The sequence below is a fragment of the Ranitomeya imitator genome, chromosome 8 (genome assembly GCF_032444005.1).
Source record: "Ranitomeya imitator isolate aRanImi1 chromosome 8, aRanImi1.pri, whole genome shotgun sequence".
Classification (NCBI taxonomy): Eukaryota; Metazoa; Chordata; class Amphibia; order Anura; family Dendrobatidae; genus Ranitomeya; species Ranitomeya imitator.
This window is the reverse complement of record NC_091289.1, coordinates 100,838,600-100,857,876: the sequence shown is the minus strand read 5'-3', so window position 1 is coordinate 100,857,876 and position 19,277 is coordinate 100,838,600. Positions and strand designations below refer to the sequence as shown.

General features: G+C 43.5%; 1 protein-coding gene across 2 annotated transcripts in view; it reads left to right on the top strand.

The window, feature by feature from the left end:
• TMCO1 (transmembrane and coiled-coil domains 1) overlaps window positions 1–19,277 on the top strand; it is a 79,957-nt gene that overhangs the window by 30,039 nt on the left and 30,641 nt on the right. Inside the window, exons 2-4 of one of the 2 annotated variants that reach the window (XM_069737218.1) lie at window positions 2,013–2,090; window positions 8,125–8,184; window positions 13,735–13,781. In XM_069737218.1, the coding sequence (XP_069593319.1) occupies window positions 2,013–2,090; window positions 8,125–8,184; window positions 13,735–13,781 (185 nt within the window). The remainder of the gene's footprint in view (window positions 1–2,012; window positions 2,091–8,124; window positions 8,185–13,734; window positions 13,782–19,277) is intronic. The other variant, XM_069737219.1, reaches the window with a different exon arrangement.

Below are 19,277 nucleotides of genomic sequence, written 5' to 3'. Positions count from 1 at the left end.
GGGTATACTTATAGGGCTAGTACATATTAGGGTGGATTTTAAATTCTACATTCAGCCCCTTTGGCTTCAGGGTGTCAAGCATATATATCCATTTTAATTCTTGTTTTTTTAAAAGGCTCACTCTATCTCCCCCTCTCCTTTGTATGGGGACCTTGTCTATAATCCTAAATTTGAGATCTTTCTCGGTATGTCCCAACTCTGAAGTGTTTTGAGACTGGGAGGTCTACTCGTTTTTTCCTAATTGAGTGTCTATGGTTAGTGATACGTACCTTCAATTCACAAGTCGTTTCCCCTATGTACCATAGTTTACACGGACACTCCAACAGATAAATCACATAATCTGAGTTACATGTTAGGAATTGTTTGATAGTATATTCTTTGTTTGTACCTGGGTGTTTGAATGTAGATCCCTTTAACATGTATTTACAATTGACACACGATAAACACGGGAAGCAGCCCTTTTGACTCCCCCCCCCCCCCCCCCCCAGTTAGAGTGGTCTGGCTTTTGGTTTTCAGGGGCCCAATATCCGATTTTACCACATAGTCCTTAATGTTTTTACTCCTACGGTACGAGAACAATGGGGGCTCTTTAAATTATTTTATTTCTGGTAAACAGCTTGTTAACATACCCCAGTGTTTTTTGATTATCCCCGCTATGTTTCCACTTTCCTCCGTATATGTCATTACACATGGTATTCTAGTCAGTGGTCTCTTTCTATATTGCCTGTCTTTTTCCAGCAGCTCTTTCCGATCTTTGTTTGAGGCAGCTTCTTTAGCAATATTGATCACTCCTTGTGGATACCCCCTCTTCAAGAATTTTTTTGCTAAAGTATCCATAACACCATCTATTTCCCCTTCCTCTTTCACAATTCTACGTACCCTTAGAAGTTGGCTAAGAGGGATTGACCTCACCATGTTACGGGGGTGTTGACTATCATAGACAAGGAGATTATTTCTATCAGTTTCTTTCACGAATAATGTAGTTGTCAGTTCTCCATTGCTCAATTTGACCGACACATCCAGAAACTGTATATTTGTTCTGGAAGAGATTACTGTGAACTTAATGGTCTCATCTATTCCATTCAGATATTGATGGAAATCTTACAATTCTTTTTCCGTGCCCTTCCATAGGAGGAAGACATCGTCTATGTATCTCCACCACACCAGCACATGCCGGAAGTGGTGGGACACATAGACGGGGTCCTCCTCCAGGATACTCATGACCAGATTTGCGTATGCCGGGGCCATAATAGCCCCCATCGCTGTCCCGCTTTTTTGTGAGTAAAATGTGTCACCAAACAGGAAGTAGCTCCGCCTTAAAATTATCTCCAACAGCCTTATCAGAAATGTCTTTCCTATCACTGATATCCCAAGTAAATTTAATTTTTCAATTGCCTTAATTCCCGAGTTGTGCTCAATTGATGTATAGAGTGAGATGACATCAAATGATGCCAAGATCACCTCACTCTCTAATAGCCTCCAATTTATTCAGGAAATCAGTGGTATCTTGGATATACGATTTTGACTTCTTTGCTATGGGGTTAAGGATTTTGTCCAAGAAAGTACCTATCCTGCTAAACACAGAGTCCACCCCCGACACTATTGGTCGCCCAGGAGGGTCGACTAGTGATTTAGTCTAGATATTAGTACAGACCAAAAGTTTAGAGGGCCCCTCCTTCTGGACTCTCCTGTTTATATTCCTTAGTTCTTTGCTGTATTATCTTCAATATTTAATCAAGATGTTGGTTTTATATTTATGGTTCGCTTCTTTTTGGACTACTTTGGGGTAAGTCCTTTAAGTGTTTCCAGTATTATGAAGTGCCATACCTAGTTTTGATGTTTGGGGACATATTTTGGTGCCATCACATGGCAGATTCTGTAAGAGGCGATGACAAATATTACTGAAACCTCAACGTGGCCCCGGCAAGTTCTCAATATCAACCTTTGTGTACTGCATTTTATGACCGTGTAAGATCACTGTGACCAATTAACAGTTTGTACTTTTTCTTTAGGTATCACGTGGGTTTTAGTTTACAGGACAGATAAATACAAGAGGCTGAAAGCTGAAGTGGAAAAGCAAAGTAAAAAACGTGAGTTCTGTTTCTGCCATTTTTGCAAGTATGAGTGTGTCACAGATGCTGCAGACGGCTGTGGGTAAATGCATAGATTTGTATTGGTAAATTCCTTCTTTTTACCTCAGCTCCTTTTCAGTGCCATGCTTCTATCCAAAAATTATCGCAATATAAAACTGATGTATTTATGTAACAGTCCCCACTTCTGATTATGGTGTGCGCAGTAGTTTGTGTATACGCAGAGGCACGTGCTGCAGAGCAGCTCTTTCTGTTGTAAGCTTTGGCTTCTGTAATTTGCCATTTTACAGTCTTGGGTGCGTTTACACTACACATGTGGTCGGAGACGACCATTCATCTGATCAGCAGTAGTCTATTCATACAGGCTGGCCGCACTCCCAGTGCACACAAAACGTGTTAAGGTACCGTCACATTAAGCGACGCTGCAGCGATCTAGACAACGATCCCGATCGCTGCAGCGTCGCTGTTTGGTCGCTGGAGAGCTGTCACACAGACAGCTCTCCAACGACCAACGATCCCGAAGTCCCCGGGTAACCAGGGTAAACATCGGTTTACTAAGCGCAGGGCCACACAGTATATAACACAGGCCACGTAGTATATAACAGTCACGTAGTATATTGCACTGCCCACGAAGTATATAGCACAGCCCACGTAGTATATAACACAGCCCATGTAGTATATAGCACAGCCTACGCAGTATAGAGCACAGCCCACGCAGTATATAACACAGGCCACGTAGTATATAACAGCCCACGTAGTATGTAACACAGCCCACACAGTATATAACACAGCCCACGTAGTATTATAACACAGCCCACGTAGTATATAGCAATGTGGGCACCATATCCCTGTTTAAAAAAACAAAAAAAAACAATTAAAATAAAAATTATTTACATACTCACCTTCCGGCGGCCCCTGGATCCAGCCCAGGTCTTTAGCGAGGCTCCTCGCGACGCCCCGTTCCCAGTAATGCCTTGCGGCAATAACCCGTGATGATGTAGCTGTCTCGCGAGACCGCTATGTCATCTGTGGTCATTGCCGCAGTGCATTCTTGGGACTGGAGCGTCGCGAGGAGCGGGAAAGGCTGGCGCGGACGCTGGAAGGTGAGAATATGTTGTTTTTCTTTAGTATATACGGTGTATGTGTGTATGTATGTATGTATGTATGTATACATACATACATACATTATATAATTGTCTTAGGGTCGCTTCCGTCTGTCTGTCACGGAAATCCCAAGTCGCTGATTGGTCGTGGCCGTTTTGCCGCAACCAATCAGCGACGGGCCGTCTGGCGGCAAAATGGCCGTTCCCTACTCCCCTGCAGTCACTGCCCGCTCCATACTCCCCTCCAGTTAGCGCTCACATAGGGTTAATGGCAGCGTTAACGGACCGCGTTATGCCGCAGTGTAATACACTCCGTTAACGCTGTTATTAACCCTGTGTGACCAACTTTTTACTATTGATGCTACCTATGCAGCATCAATAGTAAAAAGATCTAATGTTAAAATTAATAATAAAAAAAATCATTATATACTCACCCTCTGTCGGCCCCCCGGATCCAGCCCAGACCTTTCCCGCTCCTCGCGACGCTCCGGTGACCAGTCCATGCATTGCGGTCTCGCGAGATGATGACGTAGCGGTCTCGCGAGACCCCTACGCCATCATCTCGCGAGACCGCAATGCACTCTTGGGACCGGAGCGTCGCGAGGAGCATCGGTAAACGCCTGGGCTGGACCCGGGGGGCCGACGGAGAGTGAGTATATAACTATTTTTTATTTTAATTATTTTTTTAACAGGGATATGGTACCCACATTGCTATATACTACGTGGGTTGTGTTAGATACTTCGTGTGATGTGTTATATACTACATCTGCTAAATACTATATGGGCTGGGCAATATACTACGTGGCTGGGCAATATACTACGTGGCTGGGCAATATACTACGTGGCTGTGTTATATACTGCATCTCTGCTATATACTATGTGGGCTGTGCTATATACTATGTGGGCTGTGGTATATATTACGTGGTTGGGCAATATACTACATCGCTGTGCTCTATACTACGTGGCCTGTGTTATATACTGCATGGGCAGTGTTATATACTACGTCTCTGTGTTATATACTACGTGGCTGTGCTATATACTACGTGGCTGTGCAATATACTACGTGGCTGGGCAACATACTACGTGGCTGGGCAACATACTACGTGGCTGGGCAACATACTACGTGGCTGGGCAACATACTACGTGGCTGGGCAACATACTACGTGGCTGGGCAACATACTACGTGGCTGGGCAACATACTACGTGGCTGGGCAACATACTACGTGGCTGGGCAACATACTACGTGGCTGGGCAACATACTACGTGGCTGGGCAACATACTACGTGGCTGGGCAACATACTACGTGGCTGGGCTATATACTACGTGGCTGGGCAACGTACTACGCGGGCTGTGCAACGTACTACGCGACTGGGCGATATACTACGCGGTTGGGCAATATACTACGTGACTGATCGGTGGTAGGATCATTACCGCCGGTCAGAGAGCCGCAGCTCTCACGGTGTCAGAAGACAGCGTGAGTCTGCAGCTGTGACAAGAAGTAGAAAGGTTACCTCCATTCACAGGTATTGGCTGATGGGACTACTACTCCCATCAGCCTACGCCTGCTGCCACTAAGAACGTTGAAAGCAGGCGCTGGTTGATAGGTGTATTCATCAGCCAGCGCTATAAATAAATCATTAAAAAATTAACGTGCGTTCTCCTGTATTTTTGATGACCAGCACAGCAAAACTGATAGCTGTGGGCTGTAACCCTTAGCTGTCAGCTTTATCATGGCTAGTTATCAAGAATATCTGCAGATGTGATCGCGAGAAGCATCCGGTGTTCGGGGGTCACAAACCCGAACATTAACACGGACTTCCTGGAAAAGTCTGTGTACGGGGACCGTGCCCAAACAATAGGTGTTCGGGGACCATGCCCAAACAATAGGTGTTCGGTACAGACCCAGAACTTGACTGTTGAAGTTCGTCTATCTCTAGCATCCAGTTCAATGACTGGCAAAGGGTAGAGACGTCGGTGAAGCGGCCTGCTAGATATACGACCCTGGCTGCCGCAGTCGGGACGGATTGGAGAGGTGAGAGTTGGTTAGAGATAGTTTGGTCAAAAGAGAGTTGCAGTATTCCAGACAAGAGTGAATAAGAGTGACAATAAGGCCATGTTCACACAATCCTTTTTTTCATGCGGAATTGCCGCGATTTTCCCGCTGCGGGTCCGCAGCTGTTTCCATGCAGGGTACATTACATTGTTTCCCCAATGGAAAACAGGAACTGCTGTGCCCACAATGCGGAAAATCAAAAAAAAAGCCGCGCTGAATAGCTGCGGGAAAAAAGAAGTACCATGTCGCTTCTTTTTTCGGAGCCGCAGCGGTTCTGCACCCATTGACCTCCATTGTGAGGTCAAACCCGCAGTAAAACCCGCAGATGAAAAAAATATCTGCGGGTTTTACTGCGGTTTGTGGTGCAGAACCGCTGCAGCAGGAAGTGCGGGGAAGCGGGCGGAAGTGCGTGGGCGGAGTGTGGCTGCCCCCCCGTGCTCCGATCCCGCCCCCCCGTGCTCCAATCCCACCGCCCCGTGCTCCGATGCCCCCCCCCCCGTGCCCTAATCTCCCCCCCTTATACTTACCCGGTGTCCGTCCGGCCGTCTTCTCCCTGGGCGCCGCCATCTTGCAAAATGGCGGGCGCATGCGCAGTGCGCCCGCCGAATCTGCCTGCCGGCAGATTCGTTCCAAAGTGCATTTTGATCACTGAGATAGATTATATCTCAGTGATCAAAATAAAAAAAAATAGTAAATGACCCCCCCCCCCCCTTTGTCACCCCCATAGGTAGGGACAATAAAAAAAAATTAAGAATTTTTTTTTTTTCCACTAAGGTTAGAATAGGGTTAGAATAGGGTTAGGGGTAGGGTTAGGGTATTTTCAGCCATTTTAACCCTAAAAAACTTCCTAGAAAACACACAGACTCTGCATAGAAAACTGCATAAAAAAAAGGATCAAAAAACGCATCAAAAAAGGACCAAAAAAAGGACCTGCGTTTTCTGCCAAGAGCTGCAGTTTTTTAAAAAACAGTCCTGAAAAAAAAAGGATGGAAATCCGGAACGTGTGAACATACCCTAAGAGTTTTGCCATTGTTAAGGTGATGATGACACGAGCTAGTGAGTGATTGAATCTAGGGAATCAGTTCTTTGTCAAATATGACTCCAACACATTGAGCGTGCTGCTTGGGAGTTATATATTCACCATCCAAGGAAATTGCAAAGTTGGGTACAGCTAGGTTAGCAGAGGAAGGAAACACAAGGAGTCCAGTTTTGGAGAAATTCCGTTTCAGATAGAGGAAGGACGTGGCGTTATGAGACAGCAGACAATCCATGGTATTCTGTATTAAAGTGAGGGTGATGTCAGGTGAAGAGGTGTATAGTTGGGTAAGATCAGCGTAGAGATGATGCTGGAAACCAAATCTGCTGATGGGTTGTCCAATAGGGCAGTGTCTAAGGAGAAGAGGAGGGGGCCTAGGACAGAGCCATGAGGAATCTGATAGTAAGGGGGAGATTAGAAGAAGAGGAGCCACAAAAGATACAGCGGAGGAGCAGTCAGAGAGATGGGATAACCAGGAGAGAACAATGTCCTTGAGGCTGATAGTGGACCATAGTGAGGAGGAGCTGGTGATCCACAGTGTCAGATGGGACAGAGAGATCCAGGAGAAACGGCAGGGAGCAGTGACCGTTGGATCTTTCTGTTAGTAGGTCATTAGAGGCTTTAGAGAGGGCAGTTTCAGAAGGGAGAGTAAGTCCTGCTCCTGAAGTTGTCTGGAAGTGCATTGGGGCTTGATGATGCCCCTTCAGGTTCCTAGCCTCTTTCTATTTAGTACCTAGCAGCAGACTCTTCTCGCTGACAGGTAAGTGGCCGTGCACCAGAGCAAACAGGTCAATCAGCCAGAGGAGAATGGCAGTAGGCAGGGAATACAGCGTGAGGTTGAGAAGCTAGAGGGGCTTCATCATACCACAGTGCACGTCACACACAATGTCTCACTGCTGGCCCAGAGCTTTGTGGTCATATATGGCTTCACTGGCTTATCTTTTAAAGGGCTATACAGTCATATTAATGGTTTTGGGGAGGTGTTCTGACAGGTTGCCTTTTAATATGTCTGTCTGAACAGAGCTCCTTGGTGCATACATAAATGCTGCTGTTCTTGTTTGTTGTGGAAATAGAGAGAGAGCGCTGGGCATCTGGAGATACTGACATGTTTCTGATTATGCTTATTACAAAAAACGACACAGCAGATTGAAATATTTTTTGGGGTACAATCCCCATAGAAAGTCTGGCTGTTCTTTTGTTTACCTGCACTTCTGTTTTGTTACCTCCTCTCCAGCCCCCTGTAGCTATCCTCGAGTTCTGATATTGGTTACACTCTGAATTTCTTACCGGCAGCCCCTCTGTGCCTGTAGACTGCATTTCCCGAGAAACACAGCTCACATTCTCCCGCCCTCTATGCTCGTGCACTCCATCTACAAAGCACCATCCCGAGAGTCCTATACAGTCTCACGATGGACCAATTACTGTCCCCAGATTCTTCTTCCTGACACTTTCCTGCACCCAGTAATGTTACAGGTGCCGATTCTAGCACCACTGTGGTCTGTTATTGTCTCTGTACACATCAGCATTCACTCATAGCTTGAGGATCACTGCTCTGCTTGACGACCCCACCTCCTGCATGCAGGGCTGTGCTTTACTGACAGGCCAAGCACAGAAGAGAATCCTGCACTCTGTGCTTTGCACAGCTGTATCAGCAGTAAGGAGCTACTGGTCAGATGGCCACTTGTGACAGCTCAGGAGTAGACTATAGAGTTTTAACAGCAAGTACATTGACCTGTTTAGTACATTGACATGTTTTCATTTCTCAGAGGCTTTACAATGCTTTAATACTCTGTGTTCCTGGAAAACTCTTATAACATTTGCTGGCATTTTTTTTCTTTCCAGTGGAAAAGAAAAAGGAAGCAATAACAGAGTCTGCTGGCCGTACGCAAAAGAAAAAAATAGGTAATATTGTTTTTAAATAAATTTAAAAAAAAATGCATGTTATATATCAATCTTTTGTATAGAAAATTTCAATTTTACTGTATTCTTAAAGGGAAACTGTCACCAGGTTTTTGCTACCTCATTAGAGATGAGCAGACCTTTGGATGTTCGCGTCTGGTGGACTCGGCCGAACAGTTACAAAAAGTTTGGGTACAAGAACAGTACCCGAACCTGGACCCCATTCACTTGAATGGGGAGCCCAAACATTCAGTGTTTGCCACACTGTTTTGTGCATGACAACACTGTAAAAACCACGCTTCTGATCCGCAGTAATGATTTTACCATCGGTCAATGAGAGAGGGAGCCCGCCGCTGTGATTGGAGGTAAAAAGGTTACTTTCGATCACTGACGTCGGCTACTGGAACTACTGCTCCCATCAGCCTACGCTTGTTAACGCTAATAACAGCGAGTGCAGGCAGCGGCTGATGGAAGTATCAGCCTGCGCTGTAAATAAATAATTTATAAAAATTCTTTGTATTTTTGATAACTAGCCAGGCAAAACTCACAGCTGAGGGCTGCAACCGTCAGCATTGACAAGGCTAGTTATCAAGAATAGAGGGGTTCCCACTATGATTTAGTTTTAGTTATTTAAATAAATAATTTAAAAAAATGGCTTTGGGTGCCCCCCATGTTTGACAACCAGCCAAGCTAAAGCAGACTGGTGGGGACTGGTATTCTTAGGCTAGCAAGGGGCTATGGATATTGCCCCACCCCCCTCCCAGCTCTTTTCTCTTGCCCTGTAGTAGTGAGCAGTGGGGTTCATATTTGTGAGGTTGATGTCAACTTTGTATTGTCAGGTGACATCAAGCCCACGATTAGTAATGGAGAGGCATCTTTAAGACACCTATCCATTACTAATCCTATAATTGTATTGTAAATAAAGACACATCCAGAATAAAGTCCTTTATTTGAAATAAAACAAAACACACTTTTACTTTTTTATTTGAAAATAACAAACAGTTATAGTCACCTAATGCCCATTCCACCGAAGCCCTCGTCTCCTGTAATAAAACAAATATAAAAAACAGCAATATCCCTCTCCTGTTCTTTATTCTCTCTCACGCCGTAATCCATGTCTGGGTGATAAACCGTTTTCAACCTGGACGCTGCCAACATGTAACCGTCCAGGCGGAGAACCACAGGGGAATGAACTGCTGAGAGCGCAGCATCAGTGACAAGCGGTGATGTCGTTGAAGTTACCACCGATCACTGAGGCTGCATTTCCAGTCGGGCAAATTAACTGCAGTGACCTCCGTGAGATCACCGCTAGCTCAGTGAGAAAGGTTCACGTTGTAGCGCAGAGCTCAGAGAGTTCACCGATTTCTCTCAGTGAACTGCGGTGAACTGATCAGCTCATCGCTGCACCGTGAGACTTTGTGCAAGAGGCTATCTCACCAAGGTCAAATCAGTTCGGGGGCCCGGCTGGGAACACAGCCTCGGTGATCAAAGGCCTGAGAATACTAGTCCCCAGCTGTCTGCTTTAGCTTTGGGTGGTTGTCAAACATGGGGGGGGACCCACTCTGTTTTTTTTTAAGTTATTTAAATAATTAAAAGAAAAGGCGTGGGGGTCCTATATTCTTGATAACCAGGCTTGCTAACACTGACAGCTGAGTTATTATTTTTATTATTCATTTTTCTAGCTCCATTTATTCCATATCGCTTTACACGTGGAAGGGGCAATTATAGTCAAGCACAATAAGCATGAGCAAAACAAGGGCACACACAAGTACAGAGGGAGAGAGGACCCTGCCCGGGAGGGCTCACAGTCTACAGGGGATGGGTGAGGATACACTTTTTTTTCGTGGCTGGTTAGCAAAAATTCAGGGGAACCCACCCCAGATTTTTTTTTTTTTTTAATCACAGCACAGACGCCGGCTGATCAATACTCCCTTCAGCCGGTGCTTGCTTGTTATTAGTGGCAGCAGGTGCAGGCTAATGGGAGAAATAGTCTTATCAGCCGACAATGAAAAACTTTTTATCTCCGATCATAGCTGCTGGCTCACGCTGTCATTTTAACCGAGAACTGAGGCTGTCTGACTGGCAGTGATGATTTTACCGCCGACTAGAAGCAGTGTTTGCCGCACTGTCTTGCACATGACAGCACGACAAACACTCGGTGTTCATGGTGCCAAACCCGAGCAGTGACACAGGCTTCTTGGTGAAGTCCGTGTCCGTGCCAAACAATAGGTGTTCAGTACGGACGCCGAACTTTACTGTTCGGGTTCGCCCATCTCTATACCTCATCTGAGACCAGCATAATATAGGACAGGGGTGTCAAACTGCATTCCTCGAGGGCCGCAAACCATGCGTGTTTTCAAGATTTCCTTAGCATTGCACAAGGTGCTGTAATCATTATGTGTGTAGGTGATTAAATTGTCACCTGTGCAGTACAAGGAAATCCTGAAAACATGACCTGTTTGCAGCCCTTGAGGAATGCAGTTTGACACCCCTGATATAGGGAACCCTGATTTTAGTGATGTATCACTTAATTTTCTGAGTGCAGCACTTGTGATACAATCAAAATTTTTAGGTGTATAGGAGAATAATGAAGTTTTTTATGAAAATGCGAGTAGCTCTGTAGTATGCAGCAGAGCTGAAAAGCTGACCCTGCCCACACCACAGTTCTCTATGTACATTGTATATTGGCATTGAGCTGCTTATCACAGGAGGGAACTGAGTTGGACCAGGGCTCGTCTGCACTGTGGTCCCGGCAGTGATAAACATTCATTGTATGGAAACAGCACACAGTGTAATAAGTGACACATCCCTGAACCTCATATGAACTCGAGCATGAGAAAATATTCAGAAAAATTCCCACGTTCGAGTTCATATGAGTTTATGCCAGCAGGGGGCGCAGCACCGCAAGTCTAGGTAGCTACGTTCCCCTGCTTCCCATTCATTCCCCAGATTTTACAGTCAGGAGCACAGCTGCATTAGCAGGCTCCTGCTTGTTAAATTATTTAACCCCTTCAGATGGATTTACATCGTGGGACATAACTGTAACGGCGGAAAGGTATGGGATATTGTTTTTTTTTATTTTTCCTTTTTTACAGAACGAGGGTCGTCATTTGGATTAAATAAACTATTACAACACCCTGTGTCTTTATTTCATTAAAATACTTTTTTCCTAATGTGTGTGTTTTATTAAGCATTTACTACTATTGGATTAATAATGGATAGGCGTCTTATTGACATCTCTCCATTATTAACCAGGCTTAATGTCACCGTACAGTAGTAAGGTGGCATTAACCCTTTATTACCCCATATCCCACCGCTACAGGGGAGTGGGAAGGCTAAGTGCTAGAATAGGCGCATCTTCCATATGTGCCTTTTCTGAGGGGCATATGTTTTTAGCCAGGGGGGGCAATATCCATGGACCCTCTCCAGGCTATTAATATCTGCCCTCAGTCACTGGCTTTCCCACTCTGGCGGAGAAAATTGCGCGGGAGCCCACGCCAGTTTTTTTTTTTTGCGATTTAACCCTTGATTTTAACACAGCCCCCAAATTTTGCGCACACACACGCTACTAACAGTAGTAGTGTGGAATATGCAAAAAAAAGGGTATATGAAAAGGTTTACTGTATGTAAACCATGTCTCATATCATGTCGGGTTTGGGAAGGAGATAGCAAAAGCCGACAATTGAATTACCGTCTTTTCTGCTATCTGGCGCTGTATTAAACATAAATACAATGTATATACAGTGGGGCAAAAAAGTATTTAGTCAGTCAGCAATAGTGCAAGTTCCACCACTTAAAAAGATGAGAGGCGTCTGTAATTTACATCATAGGTAGACCTCAACTATGGGAGACAAACTGAGAAAAAAAAAATCCAGAAAATCACATTGTCTGTTTTTTTAACATTTTATTTGCATATTATGGTGGAAAATAAGTATTTGGTCAGAAACAAAATTTCATCTCAATACTTTGTAATATATCCTTTGTTGGCAATGACAGAGGTCAAACGTTTTCTGTAAGTCTTCACAAGGTTGCCACACACTGTTGTTGGTATGTTGGCCCATTCCTCCATGCAGATCTCCTCTAGAGCAGTGATGTTTTTGGCTTTTCGCTTGGCAACACGGACTTTCAACTCCCTCCAAAGGTTTTCTATAGGGTTGAGATCTGGAGACTGGCTAGGCCACTCCAGGACCTTGAAATGCTTCTTACGAAGCCACTCCTTCGTTGCCCTCGCGGTATGCTTTGGATCATTGTCATGTTGAAAGACCCAGCCACGTTTCATCTTCAATGCCCTTGCTGATGGAAGGAGGTTTGCACTCAAAATCTCACGATACATGGCCCCATTCATTCTTTCATGTACCCGGATCAATCGTCCTGGCCCCTTTGCAGAGAAACAGCCCCAAAGCATGATGTTTCCACCACCATGCTTTACAGTAGGTATGGTGTTTGATGGATGCAACTCAGTATTCTTTTTCCTCCAAACACGACAAGTTGTGTTTCTACCAAACAGTTCCAGTTTGGTTTCATCAGACCATAGGACATTCTCCCAAAACTCCTCTGGATCATCCAAATGCTCTCTAGCAAACTTCAGACGGGCTCGGACATGTACTGGCTTAAGCAGTGGGACACGTCTGGCACTGCAGGATCTGAGTCCATGGTGGCGTAGTGTGTTACTTATGGTAGGCCTTGTTACATTGGTCCCAGCTCTCTACAGTTCATTCACTAGGTCCCCCCGCGTGGTTCTGGGATTTTTGCTCACCGTTCTTGTGATCATTCTGACCCCACGGGGTGGGATTTTGCGTGGAGCCCCAGATCGAGGGAGATTATCAGTGGTCTTGTAAGTCTTCCATTTTCTAATTATTGCTCCCACTGTTGATTTCTTCACTCCAAGCTGGTTGGCTATTGCAGATTCAGTCTTCCCAGCCTGGTGCAGGGCTACAATTTTGTTTCTGGTGTCCTTTGACAGCTCTTTGGTCTTCACCATAGTGGAGTTTGGAGTCAGACTGTTTGAGGGTGTGCACAGGTGTCTTTTTATACTGATAACAAGTTTAAACAGGTGCCATTACTACACGTAATGAGTGGAGGAAAGAGGAGACTCTTAAAGAAGAAGTCACAGGTCTGTGAGAGCCAGAAATCTTGATTGTTTGTTTCTGACCAAATACTTATTTTCCACCATAATATGCAAATAAAATGTTAAAAAAACAGACAATGTGATTTTCTGGATTTTTTTTTCTCAGTTTGTCTCCCATAGTTGAGGTCTACCTATGATGTAAATTACAGACGCCTCTCATCTTTTTAAGTGGTGGAACTTGCACTATTGCTGACTGACTAAATACTTTTTTGCCCCACTGTATATGTGTCTCACTGAGATATATATATATATATATATATATGTATATGTGTGTGTGTGTATATGTATATATATATGTGTTTTCACGAATATTTGAGCCCATGGATCCAGTGTATGTCCGTTTTGCAAGCCAGCGAAAATACGGACCGTATTTCCCTACGCTGAGTGTGACGCCGGCCTTAAAGTGTAACTTTTCATTCTTCTAGAGCGTCAAGAGGAGAAGCTGAAGAATAATAATCGTGATTTGTCTATGGTAAGTAACCTCTATTGCAGACAGCAGTGATGATAATAATAATAATAATCTAATAATAATAATCTTTATTTATATAGCACCAACATATTCCGCAGCGCTTTACAGTTTAACAGTTTCAAACACAAACAGTAACAACGTTAACAATACAATAATTAAAGCGAAATAGAATGACCCTGCTCGTGAGAGCTTACAATCTACAGTGAGGTGGGGGAGATGCAAGGCACAGGTGTGCATTTACAATGATGGTCCAGCCATCTTCAGGGGGTGGGGGATGGATGGGGATAGTGAATGGGCTACACACACAAACATAACATGACTTTGATTACTGAATGTGATAGGCCGCTCTGAACAAATGTGTTCTTTGTGTTTGCGGCCTTTGCCACTGTTTTATATAACTCTGTAGGTTTATGCTCTTCATTTGACTCCATGGCTGAATTTAATTGCATTTTAATTCTAGTAAATCTGATATAAACATAAATGTACCTAAAATTGTTTGAGACAGGTGGGCTAGCAGGGCAGTTTGCCAGAAACTACTGTATAATCTAAATTTTCTTTTTTTTTTAACCCCTTTACCCCTGAAGGTGGTTTGCACATTAATGACAGGCTAATTTTTACAATTCACTGTCACTTTGAGGTAACAACTCTGAAACGCTTCAACAGATCCCGATGATTCTGACATTGTTTTCTCGTGACATATTGTACATCATGATTGTGGTAAAATTTCTTCCGTATTTTATTTGTGAAAAAAACTTAATTTGGAAAATTTTCCAACTTTGAATATTCATGCCTTTAACCCCTTACTGACAGTTGACGTAATGATCCGTCCATGGCCAGGGGCCACATATTACTCACAAAATGTTATAATATTGGGCGGTAAAGAAAGAATAAATTACATTTTTACCACTAAATTGTTGTTTAAGCCCCAGATTTTTAATTTTTCTAAGGGCTAATAGGAAAAAATGGACCTGTTGTAAAAATTTCTCCTGAGTACACCAATACCATGCATGCAGATGCAGATGGGAAATACTTTTCAGGCAGAGCGCCAAGCTCATAAGGGAAGGAGTGCCATATTATAGTGCAGATTTTACAGTTATGGTTTACTTTTCCCTGCATGAGTGGGTGCCAAGATCCACTGGAAGAGCCCCTGAGGTGCCAGAACAGCAGAACTCCTCATAAGTGACCCCATTTTACGAACTACACCTCTTAATGAATTCATCTAGGGGTGCAGTGATCATATTGACACCACGAGTGTGTCACAGAATTTTATACCATTGGGCAGTGAAGAAAAAATAACAACTACATTTTTACCACCAAAATTGAATTTAGCTTTAGCCCCAGATTTTACATTTTCACAATAAGTTTTACATAAAATTAGAAATTTATCAGTACAATATATTTCTATTTTTTTTTTTTTTTACTTTGTCCGACTATGTGACTTGCACTTACAGCATCCTGGTCTAAATTGTAATCCACTGTAATGCACGAGCATTGTAAATGATGCCTACTGAATTCTTCAGTTATATACCAGCTTCATGAAACATCACCTTTAAAGGGGATCTGTCGCCAGGTTTTTACTATGTAATCACAGAGCACCATAAAGCAGGAGCAGAAACCCTAATTACAGTGATGTCACTAAGGCTACTTTCACACTTGCGTCGTTTGGCCTCTGTCGCAATGCGTCGTTTTGGGAAAAAAACGCATCCTGCAAATGTGCCCGCAGGAGGCGTTTTTTTCCCCATAGACTTGTATTGCCGACGGATCGCGATGTATGGCCATACGTCGCGTCCGTCGTGCACTGCATGCGTCGTGTTTTGGTGGACCGTCATCACAAAAAAAGTTCAAGGGAACGTTTTTTCGTACGTTGGGTCCTGCATTTCCTACCGCGCGTGCACAGCCGGAACTCCGCCCCCTCCTCCCCGGGACTTTAGAATGGGCAGCGGATGCGTTGAAAAACTGCATCCGCTGCCTACGTTGTGCCGAATTTTCACAACGTCCGTCGGTACGTCGCGCCGACGCTTAGCGACTGCTCCGTACCGACGGAAGTGTGAAAGAAGCCTTATTGGTCTGTGTTTTGCGGTTTCAGTAGAATCATTTTTTATCAGCAGGAGATTATCACTACAGGACAACTGGCCTCTTGCCTCCTAGTCCAGCCATGCCCCCAGCACTGATTAAGGCTACATTCACATTTGCATTGTGCGGTGCAGCGTCGGCGACACAACGCACAACGCAAATGTAAACGCATGCACAACGCAGCGTTTTGTGACGCATGTGTCCACTTTTGCATGGTTTTTGGCGCAGAAAAAACTGCATCATGCAGTGTCCTCTGCGCCCTGATGCATGCGCCACAGTGACGCATGCGTCACAAAACGCAAGTGCAACGCATGTCCATGCGCCCCCCATTTTAAATATAGGGGCGCATGACGCATGCGTCGCCGCGGCTGCGCCCGACGCAATGCTAATGTGAACGTAGCCTAATAGCTCTCTGTCACTAGACCATGTACACAAAAAGCTGCCAATGAGTCGTGTGAGCAGGGTTATGCGGCACTCAACCCCTGAGCTCTGCTAGATCTGCAGCAGAGAAAAGTGTGACTCCATCATAACTGCTGCACCCAGTAAACTAAGTGATACATCGCTGGAATCAGGGTCTCGGTCCATAGCTCATGGTGCTGTCAGATTGCATAGCCATGGCCTTTTGACAAATTCTCTTTAAGGACAAGGTAGTGATTTAAAATTAAAGGGACATAATTTTGATTTTAAATGATGATAAATCGAGCATCCTCTATGCTAAAATTAATGTGCTGAAACAATATAACATTTGAGAAGAGCAGGGCTAGTCACTTGCATTTGCAATACCTGTACAGTATATTAAAGAATCTCCCATCAAAATTTTTACCCTCTTATTATATTTATTTCTTAAATCCACCATGCATGTTGCAAGGGAAAAAGAGGCATAGGCAAACTAACATACTATTAAAAACCAACAGTTTATTAGACATAAATAAAACAAGACAAGGACATTTCACAAAAATTACTGAGGGTAAACCAGGTAGACAAGGACTATAGGAAAAGGAATATCTAATATTTCATGAAGCACTGCTATATAAAATATTGCTCTTTGAATGATACTTAATCACAGTGCATAATGCCAAATAAATTATCATCATAGGAGCGGATTGATGTAAATTTTCGTAGCAAGAATACTCAATAAAGTGCCCAGTGCATATAGTGCCTTAATAGACATAACTGCCCATATCAACATATATCATCCTACTTACAAGTGTTAGTCCTGACCTGGATGCCTCGGTCACCCTGACAGCGCCGTTTTGCCATATTGGCTTCCTCAAATAGAAGCATGTGTGTGCGCTGTATTACGCCCACCTATTTATCCCCCCATATGCAGCTGATATCAATGACAGCATTACCGGCCTGTTCCCGTGCATGCGCCGATATTTGGACTTCCTGTTCTCCGCGCTTGGAACGCAAGCGTGAACCGTTATACGTCACCTTGATGAGCGGAGCAGGAAGTCACAAGGTTGTCCTGATTTGCGCATGCGTCCATCGGGCGCCGAGATTTATCAATGAAAATACCGTAATTGAACTCAGAGGGGAAATGTGGGTAAGAGGTTTATGATGTTGGCTAATGAAACCAAACCAAATAATGCAATGTACTACAGATATCTATTAACAAAAGTAAGCTTGATATTAAATCCTAACTAAAAAAAACACGTGTGTAGTGCTATTTTTTACTATATTTAAAGGGGAAGTGTCCCTAATTGTGTAAAAATAGTGTATTAATGTGAGAAGACATATATAAAGTTAATATTAATATAGTACCCATTACACCAAACCAGATATGCAAATTTTACAAAAACTCAATAAATTAATAATTATATACATCAAATATATAAATACAATAGAATACAAATAAATTTTCATTAATTCATAAAATCAATAAATTACTAAACTAGTGATAATCTCTATAAAAGTGTTAAATACACACATGATTTTTACATATCTAATTAATACATCATACATTACATAATAAATAATTTAGTTAATTAATACAAATATAATTCAGTCCCTCAAATGAGAGGAAAAAAAAGGGGAGGGGAAGGTGGGGGGAGGGAAAGGATTTGTATGAAACAATTATATAAATACCACAAAGAACACATTGCATATGAATTGAATAAATTAAAATAAATTAAAAATGGGGGCGATGCAGATGCAACTTCAAAATTCCTATAAACTGCTGCAACGACAAGACTGTTGAATTTAGTGTGATGAAGAATCAAGGAATTCATATAAATATTCAAGCATGGTAAATCCCATCCAAACCATAGGAAAGAAGGAACGTCTTTCATGGTAAGTAGGTACTGAACAATTAAATAGATAAACAAAAAAAAAAAAAAACCAACATAATACAACACACAGATACAAAGACAGGGTTAAAACCAGAATAAGACGGGGACATTTTTAAATAGGAACCTAATTATAGAAATGCATTAAAACCCAGAGTTTCATTCAAGACCTTGTGGAGCCATAGTTCCCAATAAATAAATCCATCTACTTTCTTTCTGTGATAGGATTTTACCAGGATTGCCCCCCCCCCCCCCCCCATTTTATGCATTTTATGTACATGATCAATAGTGACCAGTGCTGTGGGGTCGGAGATGAGATGAATCTGTGCTGCACTTTATGCACATGCTCAGTAGTGACCAGGGCTGTGGGGTCGGAGATGAGATGAATCTGTGCTGAACTTTATTCACATGCTCAGTAGTGACCAGTGCTGTGGGGTCGGAGATGAGATGAATCTGTGCTGCACTTTATGCACATGCTCAGTAGTGACCAGTGCTGTGGGGTCGGAGGTGAGATGAATCTGTGCTGCACTTTATGCACATGCTCAGTAGTGACCAGTGCTGTGGGGTCGGAGATGAGATGAATCTGTGCTGCACTTTATGCACATGCTCAGTAGTGACCAGTGCTGTGAGGTCGGAAGTGAGATGAATCTGTGCTGCACTTTATGTACATGCTCAGTAGTGACCAGTGCTGTGAGGTCGGAAGTGAGATGAATCTGTGCTGCACTTTATGTACATGCTCAGTAGTGACCAGTGCTGTGGGGTCGGAGGTAAGATGAATCTGTGCTGCACTTTATGTACATGCTCAGTAGTGACCAGTGCTGTGAGGTCGGAAGTGAGATGAATCTGTGCTGCATTTTATGTACATAATCAGTAGTGACCAGTGCTGTGGGGTCGGAGGTAAGATGAATCTGTGCTGCACTTTATGTACATAATCAGTAGTGACCAGTGCTGTGCAGTCGTAGTTGAGATGAATCTGTGCTGCTCTTTATGCACTTGCTCAGTAGTGACCAGTGCTGTGGAGTTGGAAGTCAGCCCTGGTTACAGTTCCTCATTTTGCCTTGTTTCTACGTAGCGAATTCTTTTCTTTTTTCTGCTCTATATAGAAACAGGAAGTGTTTTCCCTGCATGAGTCATTATT